The following is a 14882-nucleotide window of genomic DNA, read 5'->3' as shown; positions in this document are numbered from 1 at the left end:
GTTTTTGTTAAACGACTAAAAAAAAAAAATCTAACATCTTTAAACTCTGGGGCCAAAGGAGATACCTAGCATCACTTTGCTAACTTAATTAAAAGATGCTTTTTCTCTCCTTTATTCAACTTCCTGTTAAGCAGATTTTCTGAGAACAGGACTAAAAGTACTTTAGTACCAAACTGCATACAATGGGGAATAGCCAAGAAGAGTACGATCAAGTCTAAAATATAGAACCAAGATTCTGGGACACTTTTTACGCCACAGATACAGAGCATGAACTTATTACATGATTAAGTTTACTCAACAGTAGTTACGGAACAAAAGCAGCGACTACCAGCAAGGCACCTATGTTAGCCGTGAACAACCAGGTGAACATTAACCACGGTGGCCAGTGGGTGGGACGGGTTTCTCAACCTTGGTACTGGTGACATCTGAGTCCAGATAATTCTCCGTGGTGGGGGTGGTCCTGTGCCCTGCAGTGCAGTTCACAGCATCCCTGGTCTGCACCCACTAGATGCCGGTAGCATTCCCCCTGGTTGAGAAGAAGTGGATCAGATGGACACTCTATAATCAAATGCAAACCAAATGGTTTGAGGGGGAAAGAGCATGTCCTGGGGAACAACCTGTGTCCGTTCACAGACCAGAAGGAAGCCTGGAGGAATGATCTATAGAGAGGGGATTGTAGAGAGAGTTACAGAGTGCACAGCAGTACCCACCTTGACAATGTGTCACTTCAACCAAACTCAAGGCTGGAGAAGAAACATTGGCTTATATGGGGGAAGGGCTCCTGGGCAAGAGATGGGGCTTGCTGTCTTGATCCTTGCTCCACAAGTTGGGGGCAGGGAGGAGGTTGGGGACAGAGATCTCTCCACCCACCTCCTGGCCTTTGCACGTCCTGACATCTGTGCCTAGAACAGCCACTTCTCCTTCCGGCTTCATCTGGCCCCTAGTTCTTTCAGGTCTCAAGTTAAATATCACTTCCTGCTGGGAGGGTTCTCTGACCCTCTCCCTGCTGCCGCCCTGCCCGCCCCAACTGGATGTCCTGCTCAGTGGTGCCTTGCAACCATACTTCCAGCACAGGACTTATCACCTTATCACACACAGCCCATATATATTTACATGTACTGCGGTAGTTTGGTTTTCTGCTGGTTCTTCCCATTAGAACACAGACTCCATGAGGACAGGGACCCTGTCTCCAGTAGTGACTGAGCAGCACACTCTCCCCGGAGTCCCGTAGGATGCCAGACACGTGATGGATCCCTCCCCCCCCCCCCAAATAGAAACCACTGTTCAAATGAAGGGCAGAGGAGGGTCGCTAAGTGAAGTTCATGATCGGAAGCAAGTGCATGGTCATCAGAGCAAAGTTTCTTCAACACATACACTGGTTTATTTCTGCAAAGGCGACAAGACTGGCGTGTGCGAGGCAGAAACGGATGGCGGGGAGCAGTATGGAAGCCGTGAAAGTTTCCATCTCCACCCACACGTTCTCTGGATGTTCATCAGACACTTATTATGATACATCTTTCAGAGAAATGTTTTGTACCCTGAGTCCAGTCACACACCTGTCAATGTATCAAGGACGTGCACCAAAAGCCCGAAGAGACAGTTAACCGCTCAGCTGCGCGGTAGTTCTAGTCTTCAAAACCCGTCTTATAAGGGGCCATCCTCTACTCCTTGATCAGGGAGGAGCGGATAGCAAGGTGGGGGTGGGGTGGGGGGGTCAAAGAAGACTCCGTGAGGAGCGGATGGCGTCTGTATCTCAAAGCCCAAGCGTCCCCATGGACACATGGGCAGCTGGCCCCGGCTGCCATCTAGTCTGTCTGGTTCCCCGTCACCACTGCCAGGTTCCAACATCAAAACACAGAGACATTTCCGTCTAACTTTTGTATGAAGAATTTAATTATCTATACACGTAACTAATCCAAAAGGTGGTATTACAGTTGTTAAAGCCGTAGGTTTATGTATTTATATATCTTACATTCATATCCATGAAAATACTGGAGCGCAAGGGAACGAGGGGAAGCAGCCCCCATTCTCCGCGCCGTGTGAGTGCGGGAGGGGCTCTGCACAGACGCCCCCGAGGGAGGCGTGAAAACAGAAGGTGACTTCAGGTTACAAAGGCATTAGTGGAACCGCGAGACTGTGCTGAGGCTCCCCCCACCCGGTGTCCTGTGCTGTCAGCAGCGGGCATTTTTATTGAGAGCTTCCAACTAGTGTTTAAAAGACACAACATGGCTTCAGCTACAACACATCTAACACATACACGGACCATGAGCTCCATTTCGTATTAATCTGCAGAAATCCCACAGTCTAGTTAAAAAAAATGTAAACATTGGAAATTAATTGCAGGGAGACTTCTATACATTCTTTCTTGTCAAGAAAATTACGTGTTCAAAATCGGTCATTCCGTGAAAAGTAACTGGAATAAAAACTTCATGTAACAGAGACTAAGGAGAGATTGTAGATACTGTTGATCGTGACAACCTCAGCGGCGTCGTCTACTGATTTTACGGTATGAAAACACGCAAGATTAAAAACCCCAAACAGAAAACACCAACTCAACCAGATAAATCTGAGACCGAACAAAAAAACACAGGTGCTTTCTCCTGTGGCTACAAGGTCACTGTGCAAAATCAGATTAATGCAATATGATTAGAGCATCGTACAAGGTGGTAGCTTTCGCCATGGGAAGAACTAAGTTCTTATGTACAGGATGTATTATTACATGCTCGGCAGGGTACATCTGATACACACGAACAAGTGCCAAACACCTTCCGTTTAATTGGGGTCATTCTACACGGCTTTAAAACATATACACTGAATTCCTCTGCTTCCACAGCAGGGGGCGGGGGAAACCCAAACTACACAATGTCGTTGGTAACACTGGACAAAATGAACAAAGAAAATACATCAAGTCTCAGATTTATGGACATTTGGAACATTTTTTTTTTTTTCCATAGCACACGCAGAATTCCTTGATAGTGGGTCTTTTTGCAAAACCAAAATGGCAAAGGAGTAATTTATTGATTTTTATTAAAAGGCTAAAATATATTTTTAAAAACACTTTAAAACTATCGAAAGCACCTGTGCAAAGGTGGGGGGGGAAGTCAATTCGAGTCACTAGGAAAGCCACAAAAGGACCCACTACCCTGTGTAATTTTGTAAGGTTTGCTTCTATCTCTGCAAGTCATAACTCGACATTGTCATCACGTGCAACTAAGGTAAAATGAGGTAAACTGCTCTGCAGTGAGTTCTTCTACTCAGAAGGCAGTAGGTGATCATGCTGGAAGTCACATGATCAAGGCTGCATCTCCCATCATCCCTCTGGGCAGTGATATGGGATAGTGGGTCTCTTTGAGGACTTTCAAGCCTGAGGGGGGGATGGACAACATATGATTCCTAGAAAAAGGAGGAAAACAACACATAAGCAAAACAAAACAATGAGCAAAATTCAAGCTAGGAAAATGAGTCAGGCATGTCAACAGCATGGTGCCAAAATGATCAAAAAAAAAAAAAAAAAGGAAAAAGGGGGGAGGGGAGGGAGGGGACATGCTACAGAAGGAATGAAAAAAAAACAAAAGAAAAGAAAACAACCCCACAAGATAAAAGTCTTGCATTACAGAAGGTCTTCAAAGAGACTGTTGCGAATGCAGCAATGGTCTAGCTTTACGTTCTGCAAACAAAGCTCGGCAGAATCAGAGCAATGCTGCATGTTTTACCGGAAGGAACCAGACAGGAGAGACAACGGAGCCGCTCAGGCACTTACATTGCTGGCTTGGGTCCATGTCTGTGGTCAGCTTCACGTAGTTGGAGGGGAAGAGCCCCACTTGTCCATTGACTTCTCCTTTCCACCAGTCGGGGTCCTCCTTGTTGAGGACGTTGATGATCTGGCCCTTGTTGAAGGCCAGTTCATCGTCGTTCTGGGCGATGTAGTCGTACATGCCGATCACCTGGCACACTGCGGAAGACACAGGGCCAGGTGAGAGCTGCCCAGCCGAGAGGCACGCGGAAGGGGCCACTTGGGGTCATCAGATATGCCCACGTGTTAGTGCTGTTCTTTCGGGACAGGGCAGAGCGAGGGCAGCAGAGGAAGATGGGTTAAAAACCAAGAGGACAGCAAAATTTCACATGGAGTCTTTAGTTTGTATAAACGCTTCCTCTTTCTCATGTGGACTTGTCAGCAGAAAATTTACACTGATGACTGAATGCTCATGGAATCATTTCTATTTGAGCGGAGGGGAACTCCTTAAAAATGCTGACTCTGGAAGCCGGGTCAGCCGTGCATCCCGTGCATCCCAGGGACTTTGCTACAGTTCTCTGCTTCCTTTCTTGCTTCTCCTTTTGTCTTTTTAAGGTGGAAGGTAATTATCATCTGATCTCCCCACAAACCCAAATCTTCCTGAACAGTGAAAATCCGTGTTTATTCTGCTCTATCTTTGTGTCTCAAACTTTTGTCTCAGAGGAGAAATTTCCACATTCAAGAATAGTTTTTCTTGTCTCTTTTTCCCTCGAACGTGTGGGAGGTTAAACTGCCTTCGTTTCCTGGCATTGTCACACTTTAGATAAGACCATACGGTGAGGTCGTGCCCCTAATTAATCTTTCTTAACCAACCTGTATATGGGTGTAGGTTTTTCAAATTCTCCAGCTAACTGACTCACTTCAGCAAATCCTTTCTGTGGGTTTCAACCAACCTGATGACAGGGACACTGCCAGGCATCCCCCCAAGGCGGGGAGGGTGGGGGGATCCAGCTGGCACCACACCCCTCCGCCCACACGAGGCCACAGCTCAGGCAGAGAGGCCCAGCTGGGGCTGGGCACAGTCCCGGTTTGCCAATCCTTTCGTTTCTTGCAAAGGCTGCCAAGTGTGAATCTGATTTCACTGGGATGTATGGCAAGGACACGAACGAAAATTCTGCATTTTCCACAGATGCCACCCAAGAACTGGTAGCTTTAAAGACCTAAGGCAGAATCCTGCTCCCCTGACCTCACCCGCCTCAAATATTACCAAAGCATCTAATTTGGTCTCTCCGGGCAGAAAATAGCCAACCGGCTCAGCCGCAGTGCCCTCTGTTCTTTTGAGTCCTTTAGGAGAGTGTGTGCAACATCCTGCCCAGTAAGCGAAGCCCCTCTGTTCACAGGAAATGTCACAGGGGAGTTATTTTAGTCTTCAGTGAACAGCATATTGCAACCAACAGAACCCCGTGGCCTCCAGCTCTATCTCCTGACCTATTTAGACCCCAGCCATTTATGTTTAGGAGCTCCCTTTTGTCCCCTCACCCCCTCGCCCAAATCCCAAATTAAATAGCTGGAAGGAAATCAAGAGAAAAATCTGGCTTTAATGCCGCAGCATTCATGGCTGCTTTAGGAAGAGGGTTCCAACAAGGGCCCTGTTGTACCCAGAACAGCAAAGCTGCTTAGATACTTGGTCCTTTTGAAAAACATATTCCAGATCACATTAGTTGGGTATCAGTCCCCGCAAGCACAGGAAGTGCTTACAGCAGATGTGAGAAACAATCTAAGATACTTCGGGAGAAAACCGACTGGAAAGACCAACGTGACCTGCAGGCCGTCTTCCAAATAGAGATCGTAAACCACCTACCTGCCGGTAACGCCGTCGGCTTCGGTGGCTCCGTTGGAGTGATTTTGCTCGTCCCGGGGCTTAAAAGTTTTACATAATTAGCGGGGAACCAGCCTATCTGGCGCTTTTTCCCACGTGCCTAGTAAGAAAATAATTACATCAAAATGTTTAAGAGGCTCATGATCCTTCGTGATGAAGTTTTTGCTATGCAACAGAGCACTTGTACAGTTTACAGAAAACTGCAAACCAAGTGGCATTAACACAGTAGAATCTCTCACTTACTTACTAGATTATGCAACGAAAACCCCGTAGCTGAAATTCAAATCGTGGCAGTCATTGGTCAGCAAAGCCTGGAGTGTTTCTGCACGGGCTGGGCTGTGTGGATCACAATTCCGTGTGATGTGGTATGTCCTAGCTAGAACCCTTGCTCGGGCAGTGCCGGCTCTGATGTGTTAATTTCAGGTAATGTAGAGATTATGGCAAATGCCAACATGACATACGGATTTCACAGGAATGAAAGTAGTAACCATCATAAAATACTACTAATCACAGCAGGCCACACTTACTGGTGCTTTTGATGAGTCACGTTCTGCACTGAGCAGGTTACATGTATGTATCTGCACAATGCCGGAAGGGAGAATCCTATTATTTCTCCCATTTCCCAGATAAAGAAAGTGAGGCCCAGAAAAGTGAGTTTTGGCGTTATAAGCTAGTTAGTGGTAAGTCCCTATTTACCCTCACGCCTCATTCTTCTGGACGATACAAGATAACATACTGTAATATTTACAGGACATAAAGAGTCTCAACTTGACATTGTTTTCAAAGACCATCAGGCCTCCATGACGGCTACAGCCATTTCCAGTGCCATTCTTTTCTCCTTCGCTTCCATCTGATTCAACACAAGACCCGTTTACTGAGTGTTTACATGCTGGGTATTGTCGGAAAGGGATAGCCTATGACATGGAGGAACGGGTAATAAAGGTGGTGAGCTGAGCCCTGCAATTTTTGACTCACTCTGTGAGATGGAAGAGTCTAGTTGAGAATCTTGAGCAGCGCTATGACCACACAACTACACCAATGGCAACAGAGAACTCAAACTGGTTTACCCGTGTGCACACGTGCATGCACACACACGCTGTATCTCTAGAAGCAAGACTCTGGTAAAAGCAGTTGCTTTTGGAGCACGTGGGCGGCTCAGTCAGTTAAGTGCCCGACTTCAACTCAGATCATGATCTCATAGTCCGTGGGTTCGAGCCCCGCATCGGACTCTGTGCTGACAGCTCAGAACCTGGGGCCTGCTTCACATTCTGTGTCTCCCTCTCTCTGCCTCTCCCCTGCTCACGCTCTCTCTCAAAAATAAATAAACATTAAAAAAAAAAAAGAGCGGTTGCGTTTGAGGATGGGGTTGGGTGGGAGACATTTTGCATCCCCTTTGGCTCACTGCTGCATTTTACTTATTTTTTATTACTTTTTCAACATTTTATTTTTAAGTAATCTCTACGCCTACCTTGGGGCTCAAACCCACAACCCCGAGATCAAGAGTCACACGCTCCACTGACTGAGCCGGCCGGGCGCCCCTCACTTTTGAATTTTCAGCCATGTGAATATATTACCTATTCCCAAAATAAGAAAATGAAGCTAAGAGATAAGAAAGCTTCCTCTACCTTAACTCTGCCCTCCCACCTGCCAACTTATTAAGAGGGAAACATCTGGGTTACTTGTAGAACGCAGATCAAATTTCCCTTTCCTTGTGCTCTGATAGACTTCATGCCCTTGGCTGAAGGGCTAAAGCTTTTATTTTTACAAGGAATCCGCCCACGACGGCAGCCTCTCATTTGCAAGCCCCCACGTGTTCATCTGTCCAGTACCCGCCACATGGCTTGCAACGACTCTGCCATGCCCCTGCAGCTTCACAAGGACGGAACACAGAGCTCACTGGCAATTTCTTCATGTGTGTATCCAGTGAAAGTGCCAGAAGCCCTCCATGCACGGCAATTCACCCACTTTACTGTGGATTGCCAAAACGGTTCAAAACTCTCTTCTGAGCAAGGTGCAAGGAATGTGAGGATGAAAAACTATGGTTACCGCTTTCAGAAAGCTGATAACCTACATGCAGACGTGAGAAATGTGTGTGAAAAGCTAAGTAATGACATCAACATCAGTATTAAATACCAAGAGTGGTGCGGGCATCGGGACCCCACCATCATTCAGGGGAAGAAGAGGTTGCTGCTGGTGGGATGGCCACAAAGCTTCTGGGGGAGGTGGGATATGGCCAGCTCTGGCGGGTTGGGGGAGGGCTGGGAGACAACCACGGGTGGGGCACGTTACTCTCAGTGAGGCTAAGAGAGTCTAGGGGAGTCACCTGTTTTCAAGAGAGCAAACCACCAAATGAAATGGGGCTGGAACGGAGATGTCGCCGATGGTTGGGAAGATGAATAGGGGAGCGGCTGAGAAGGGAAGAGGAGCACCTGGGGGCAGCCTGAGGCGACACCAGCACAACAGTACAAAGAGGAGTGGGTCCCGAGACCCCAGAGGTCAAGGTCAGATTCCTGAGCCTGTAAGGTCAGTGTGGTCAGCCCTGCTGGACGGGTTTTATGGCTGCCCACCAGCCAGCTGCCCGAGACGAGTTTAACCTCTGGCTCTACTCCAGGCAAGCTTTTCATTCCACCCAAGACACGTTTCTCTAGTCCTCTGGCTCACCCCGCACTCTGCTGGCACTTGATTTCTTAACTTGCTGCCCCATATGCACAGCTCACCACAATATACAGACCTTGCCCTCCTTGGCCTTGATAAAACGGTGAATTGAAGACACAGGCACACGCACACACACACACACGGGTCTAAATACGTTGTGTTGTACAGATGTGGCTTTCGTATCACACCTTATACTGCTACCGATGATGAGCTCTGCTTCTATAATGCCATGACACTTGAGATGTCACTGCAGGTGTCCCTCGTCATGATTTCTCATGCTACCAACCCTCACTATCTGAACTCAGGGGTGAAAACAAATTTGGATAAGTCTTTCAATGAATCCTTAGCTCTCACAACTCTGCCACTGGCTGTCCGAAGCTCAGAAAACAAACACATAGGTTCCGATGGTGTGCACTCTCCCGACATCCACACGCAGGACGAGGCGGTGCGGGGTTAGCTGTCCTTTGTGATGAAATTGTATCCCTTTGAGATTTTGCACATTCAACTTTGGATGGAGGATTTTAAACACAAGGAAAAGACACTAACTTGCAGCTCTCCTTCCCACCATCCACCTGGGTTCTTTTTTCGGATCAAAATCAGCTGACCAGGGGCCAGGGTGAGCTGCTCGGGACCCGTGGCAGTGTAGCAGGCAATCACCTGTGCGATTTCTGGAAAACAAGACCAAACAGCACAGCGCAGCGTTATGGTCAGAAGAAGAGCTCCTAGGAAGACACAGCCACCTCCCGGGTTCACAGATTAACGTCATCAAAGCCACTGCACTGGGCTGGCTTTCTACTAAATGAAGATGGCTCACTCAGTCACCCCCCATTCCATGACCTCCAATCCAAAGGCAGCAATCCAGGACTCGGGTGGCCTTTTGGTGCTGCTGTAGGACTTCCTCATCATCTCTCAGAACTCACTGACCAACTTCCCTCCACGAACCCCACTCCTGTGCCCAATTCTGGCACCTTCTGTCCCAGCCCCGCCCACAATTACTGCGAATGCCCTGTCGTCAGCAGCTGGGCCTCCTTCCTCCCCAGCCCGCCTTCCACCCCATAGCACTCGAGGGTCAAGTGAATGAAGGAACTCGAGGGTTCCTTCATTCGAGGGTTCACTCGAGGGTTGTTAAGTGAATGAAGGAACTCACGTGGAGCTTTCCCACCGGCCAAGTAAGTAAACAGAGAAATCCTATTTTCTCCAGAAACTTTTGGGAGCGTGGCACTAGCTGATTTACATGTTGTGGCTTTAGAAGCTCAGCCCCACCCACGTGACCATTTTCTTTGTGGCTCACATTTTGAGGGTGATCCCTGAATATCAGGTAGGAATCATGTCAATGCGCGTTTATTTCTTTTTATTTCGAGTTAAAAAAAAAAAAAAAGGATCTGGCGTTAAGAGGGGAATTTTATGAATAAACAGTTCAGCACGGAAAAAAAAAACAAGAAACGTAAACAGTTCTGTACTTTCCCTGAATGTTAAAAATCTCATGGGGAAAATTCCAGCAGCACCACAGACCAGGCTCTGAAGAGTACATTTCTACTGGCACAGGAGGTCGAGTACGAAAAGACAAAATCCTTCTCTGACTAAATTCTGGCGTATCCACAGTGACTGCTTTCGGAACTTCTCGAAGCAGTGAGGAACAAACTGTTCTATTCCTCCGTGCTCTCTCCCCGTCAAAACAGATCTTGACAGAAAGAAGGAATGAGGTAAAGAAAGACGACAGAAAGAAAGGCAAGAGGTAAAAAGGCTCCCCCTCTGACAGGTATTTCCCCCTTCTCTAAAAGGCACAGTAGCAACAAGCCCCCCATGACCCTGTTCTGCCACCAGCCTCCGGCCACCATGCTAGGAGCGCCAGGCTGTCAGGGGGCAGGTCCGGCCCTGCCAGATGCTTCAGGGAGATCAGGGGAAGCAGGACGGAGGCCAGCTTACACACCTTGGCCCCAGCCCTCTCTGGGAAATCTGTGCTGGGGTAAGAATTCTCCTGTAACTCACCAAGGACTAGCTCTAGATTCCAAGAGTTTCTGGTTTGGAGAGAGTCCCAATTAGTGTCCTATTTGGCCTCGGATTTTCCCGCTCCTCAAAGGACCTGGCATGCACAGCCAGCAATCTGCCCCAGCATTCTTTTCTGTCTTTTTGTGTCCCTGAGCAGCTCGTTGGTTTTAGGATAACGTTAAGCCCATCTGGACCCTTTGGAACGGCAATCCAAAAGGTGAAACACTCACAGTTAAAACACAGATTTGACTCAGGTGTTCCAGTATCTGGAGTCTGACTAAAACCCTAGGGCAACTTGAGAGCCCACTTTTCTGGGTAAGCCTGTCTGGGGCGGACCACGACACGCAGAAGCACCAGGTCCCCTCAGCCTGGCAGGAACTCTTCAACCCACCATTTCCTACAGAACCTCACGGCAAAAACGCCCAGATGACCTAAGTGAGGACGGCGTGCCATACAAACCGTGTTATTTCACATCTGTTTCTTTCTCCTCTCTTTCAGGGTGCTCTTTGTAGCACATGTGAGTTTGTTTACATAAACTAAAGTCCTGAATTCGGAGGGATGGCTATAATTTTGTGCCTTCAGTGTGTACCTGAGGCAAAGCAACCCATGGGCTTCCAAATTAAAGGGACCTGTGCTTTGCTGCTCTTTGACTCTTCTCCACTACTTATGTCGTGGGACGGATTGTGCTGTCAGGAGAGGAAAAGAGTGTCCTGGACCTACCAAGAGGGTGATGAAGCAGCGGCTGAGCCCAAATCGTACAGCTCCATGAATTACAACTTGCCACCACACTGCCTGACTTACTTCTTCACAACCCAAGAACGTTCTGTCTAGCAACGTCCCTGCTCCCCATGTGTGAAGCAATAGCCATACTGCATAACCGTGTATACGTTATTAACGGATTTCAAGAAAAGGATCTACCCCAACCACTCCTTTGAAAGGTCCTTCTGTCTTTCTTTTTAGGCTTCTGGCCTCTAATGAACAAAGATTCAGGAGCAACTGTCAATTACATTCAAAACATTGAAAAAGAAGCATCAGGGTTTGTAACTTACCAGGTTTTTTTCCTAAACTCCCTGTTTTCCCAGCAGTTCCAGAGCCCTTAAAACAGAGCAAAAGGTCTCATTTGCATACTGCAGAGTTTTGGTCATGCAACTTAAAAAACGATCAACGATGACACAAGCCCGCTCGAGCCCCTAAAGCCCCCTGTTCAGTCTGGGGAAACACAGCAGCACTGTATCTCCTGACATCAGATGGGTACCAGGAAACCATGGGACAAAATAAGTACTTTAAAACACACAGCTTTTACCCTCTTCTTTAGGGAAAAGGGAGCAAAGTATGTGGCACTGTAGGATCCCAGCGGGCTCAAGTTCTGTCTGTATATAGCATACTGTCCCTGGGTCAAACCAAACAGGGGGTGCCAGGCGAGGAAGACTGTTAGTCTGTGTCCTAAACACTGAGCTCCTGCTTATATTCAAATGATTATTCAATATTTCACACACAAAAACTATACGGGCTGTGAACATCTAGGAGCCCGAAATCCAGATTTGCTACATAAAATATTAATATTTAGCCACATTTTTTAGAGGTTTCTTTTTTTAACAACGGAAACGGTACAGTGGCAATTCAAACACACCTTCCCCCATCCCACTGACATCTTTATCCAAAGAGGCAGCCCCTTTCCTGTGTATCCCTTCCGCTCAAATCTTACACTGCTTAACACTGAAAGTCCTCTATCAATGCTGGATGTACAATCCATAGAAACAGACCATACTTTTTTTTTTTTTTTTTTTGCAACTACTAATTGTTCCAAAAGTGCTCTGGGGTTGAATTCCTTTATGGATACTCATGGAATTTTAAACCAGCTGAACAAGCCAACAGAGACCTCGAGTCAGGACAGGGGCCAGACTGTAATCTGTCATTACAAAGTGCTTTATTCTGAATTGATTTTCGTCCTCGAGTCCCTATCTGCCAGTAAATTAAGTTTTCCAATCAAAACAAAACAAAACAAAACAAAACAAAAGGCTTAATAAAGTAAATGACAGTTACTGTAAGAATAAAAACATGTCATTTATCTAACATATCATAGTCTCTTTATTTGGGTCATTGAAATTTAATAACCGTTTACCGGGGAAAGTTTGAGTTACAAGTTTCACACTGATTATGATTTCTGTATTATCAAGATGTATAATACCAATCTCCTTTCCTATTTTTATACGCTGCGTATCAAAATAAAGGAATATTAATGAAATAAGATTCCAAATGACCAGTTACTTTCCCAGTACGGGCTTGTAATACGCTCTCCATAGTCCATAAAAGGAACATTGCAATTGGCAACACCCAATGATAGAGTCCAAGTAGCTTGAGTGTGCTCCCCCACTTTTTTTTAAAGTAGGCTCTCCACCCGTGGGGCTTGAACTCACGACCCCAAGATCAAGAGCCACTTGCTCTATCCACTGAGCCAGCCACGGGAGCCCCAGTGCGCTCCTTGTTTAACATGACAGCCGCACAGAAGCTAAGACAACTCAGGAGATCAGGTTCTGTCCTGGCGCCCCTCAAGAATGCAGGAGAAAAGCCGCCCCAGGCCATGTGTCCCAGCCCTTCCCTTACAGAGAAGGGAAAAGCCAGGATAGGACAGACACTCCCATGCCCAGAGGGCAATTCTGGTATCTGAGGCTGGGTCTGGTTTTAGCAGGAAATTTTCCTTATACACTGAACTTCGTGTCCAAGGAAAATGAAAGAGCTGACTTTTTCAATGTTTTCATCATTATGAAATAATGTAGCTCACTCAATGTTTGTCCAAAATCTTTAGCGCTGTTAGTTCTTCTGTGGCTCATAATTTAAGACTGTGGTTAAAAAGCACCTTACGACTCAGCTTACCTTTAAAAATGTCAGTTTTTTTTTCTTTCACTTATTGATTTCAGATTTTTTTTTTTTTTATTGGAGGCTATAATTTACTAAAGTAAAATATAAGTAATGGCTTTTGTCTTTTAATTGAACCAACAGGTAGTCACTTGAAAAGTCTTCATGCCTCGTAACAGAAACTGAGTTTAGTTGTACTTTTTCCCCTGTGCCCCTGAAATACCATCTGTAGGATTCTTATTGGATCCAACTGGAAGCCTGGAGAAAAGCCTAATTCTCCCCTCTCCAGGTCTGAGGAGGGCAATTCGCTGGCTGTCCTCTTGGACAGAAGTACTGTCTACCTGGCTTCTGCCATATTCTCCAGGGGTAGGCAAATGCCTGCAAACCCCTCCTGGGTGTTTCAATAAGCTGCTTTCAAGACCACAGCAAGAAAAAACAAAACAAAAACAAAAAACCCCAAACAGCAAAAATGACACTCCCTGAAAAAACAAAACTCGAGCAAAATACAAAGTGCTCCTGGGAACTGCAGGGAAGAAGGCCCATGAACAGGCTGCAGTGTGGGGCCAGGCTCCTGGCTTCCAAAGCAGTTGCACACACGGGGCCTGTGGACCAAGCCCAATTTTACACCCTGAGACTGGCATTCAAATGAGAGAGGAACTCGGTCCACTGGCTTACACCTGAGAAAGCAGGTGTGGGGGTGGGGGCAGGGGGTGGGGTAGGGGAAAGCCAGTTCTTGTTGGTTTATTTATGTGCAATGGCTCTCTGTTAAATGAGTACACTGGTTTACCCTGAAATTCTCCTCTAACTTGACATTGGCCCCTACAAAGCTAGGCTTCCAGTACTCTGGAGGCCCACCCCATTCCGTTAAACTCGCACCACTTCAAGACCACTTGTTATGCAACTGAATTTTTAGGGCCCCATGTAACAACAATGGCAGCCATTTCTGATTTATAAGGACAACAGCATTTAGAACATATTCAGGCCCTGATCAATGGGTCTGAGACCTTAAGGCTTAGCCAAAAGTGTATCGATCTCTTAGATCTTGTGTCTCCCTAATGTGTAGGCAAAATATAAATTTTGGAATCTCTCTACTGCCCAATGTTCTAGGGCCAGTATCACCCACATTCTTTTGTTGACATGGGCAAAATACTGCTGTGTTGTTTTCCTTCGGGTACCCCAGATCAGTGCTCGTGAAGACCTGATCAAGAATGTTTACTCCAAATCCTAAGTCAGTCACATGTAGGAACAGAGATGAATACTGAACATTAACCAAGGTGACGCAGACCAGCCTCCTTATATGCAATCTCCACTTAGTCCCAGGGGGTTCTTCTGCTTGTGGGAACCCTGCAGCACCAAATGACAAGTTGAAACAATTACAGGTCACTGTATTTGCTGTCAACGTCCCAGAACTTTAGCAAAACCCATCAAAGTGTTCCACCGTCCAATATCGTGACTCCCTGCAAAGAGAATCACCGCACCGAAAGGGGGAGGAAACAGTGAATGTGGGTTTACCTCTGAATCTTTAAGCCTCACATAGTTAGAAGGGAAGACTCCAGACTTGTCGCCCACTGTTCCTGTCCACCAGTCACCATCTTTCTTGGTAACCAAAATCACATCCCCTTGCTGAAAGGTTAAATCGCCTTGCTCAGAACTCTCGTAAGTGTACATGGCAATAAATTCTGGTGGGGAGAAATATTGAGATACGGAGAGAGCTTGATTGTTTACAGAAATCCCAGACAGCTTTGCAAATGCAAGTTTATGAATAAGGAA

At 46.6% G+C, this 14882-nt stretch overlaps 1 protein-coding gene across 5 annotated transcripts in view; it reads right to left on the bottom strand.

Annotated features, from left to right (window-relative positions):
* ITSN1 (intersectin 1) overlaps positions 1-14882 on the bottom strand; it is a 220595-nt gene that overhangs the window by 45180 nt on the left and 160533 nt on the right. For 3 of the 5 annotated variants that reach the window (XM_086675891.1, XM_086675893.1, XM_086675892.1), the window contains 5 exons: positions 14625-14791; positions 11306-11351; positions 8814-8935; positions 5595-5712; positions 3761-3952 (listed from right to left, as the gene is read on the bottom strand). In XM_086675891.1, coding sequence (XP_086532017.1) covers positions 3761-3952; positions 5595-5712; positions 8814-8935; positions 11306-11351; positions 14625-14791 — 645 coding nt within the window. The remainder of the gene's footprint in view (positions 1-3760; positions 3953-5594; positions 5713-8813; positions 8936-11305; positions 11352-14624; positions 14792-14882) is intronic. The other 2 variants (XM_086675894.1, XM_086675895.1) reach the window with 1 other exon arrangement.

Source organism: Puma concolor, chromosome C2 (genome assembly GCF_028749965.1).
Source record: "Puma concolor isolate L17-30 chromosome C2, mPumCon1.1.hap2, whole genome shotgun sequence".
In the NCBI taxonomy this organism is placed as follows: domain Eukaryota; kingdom Metazoa; phylum Chordata; class Mammalia; order Carnivora; family Felidae; genus Puma; species Puma concolor.
The sequence above is the reverse complement of the archived record's forward strand: the minus strand, read 5'-3'. Positions and strand labels throughout refer to the sequence as shown.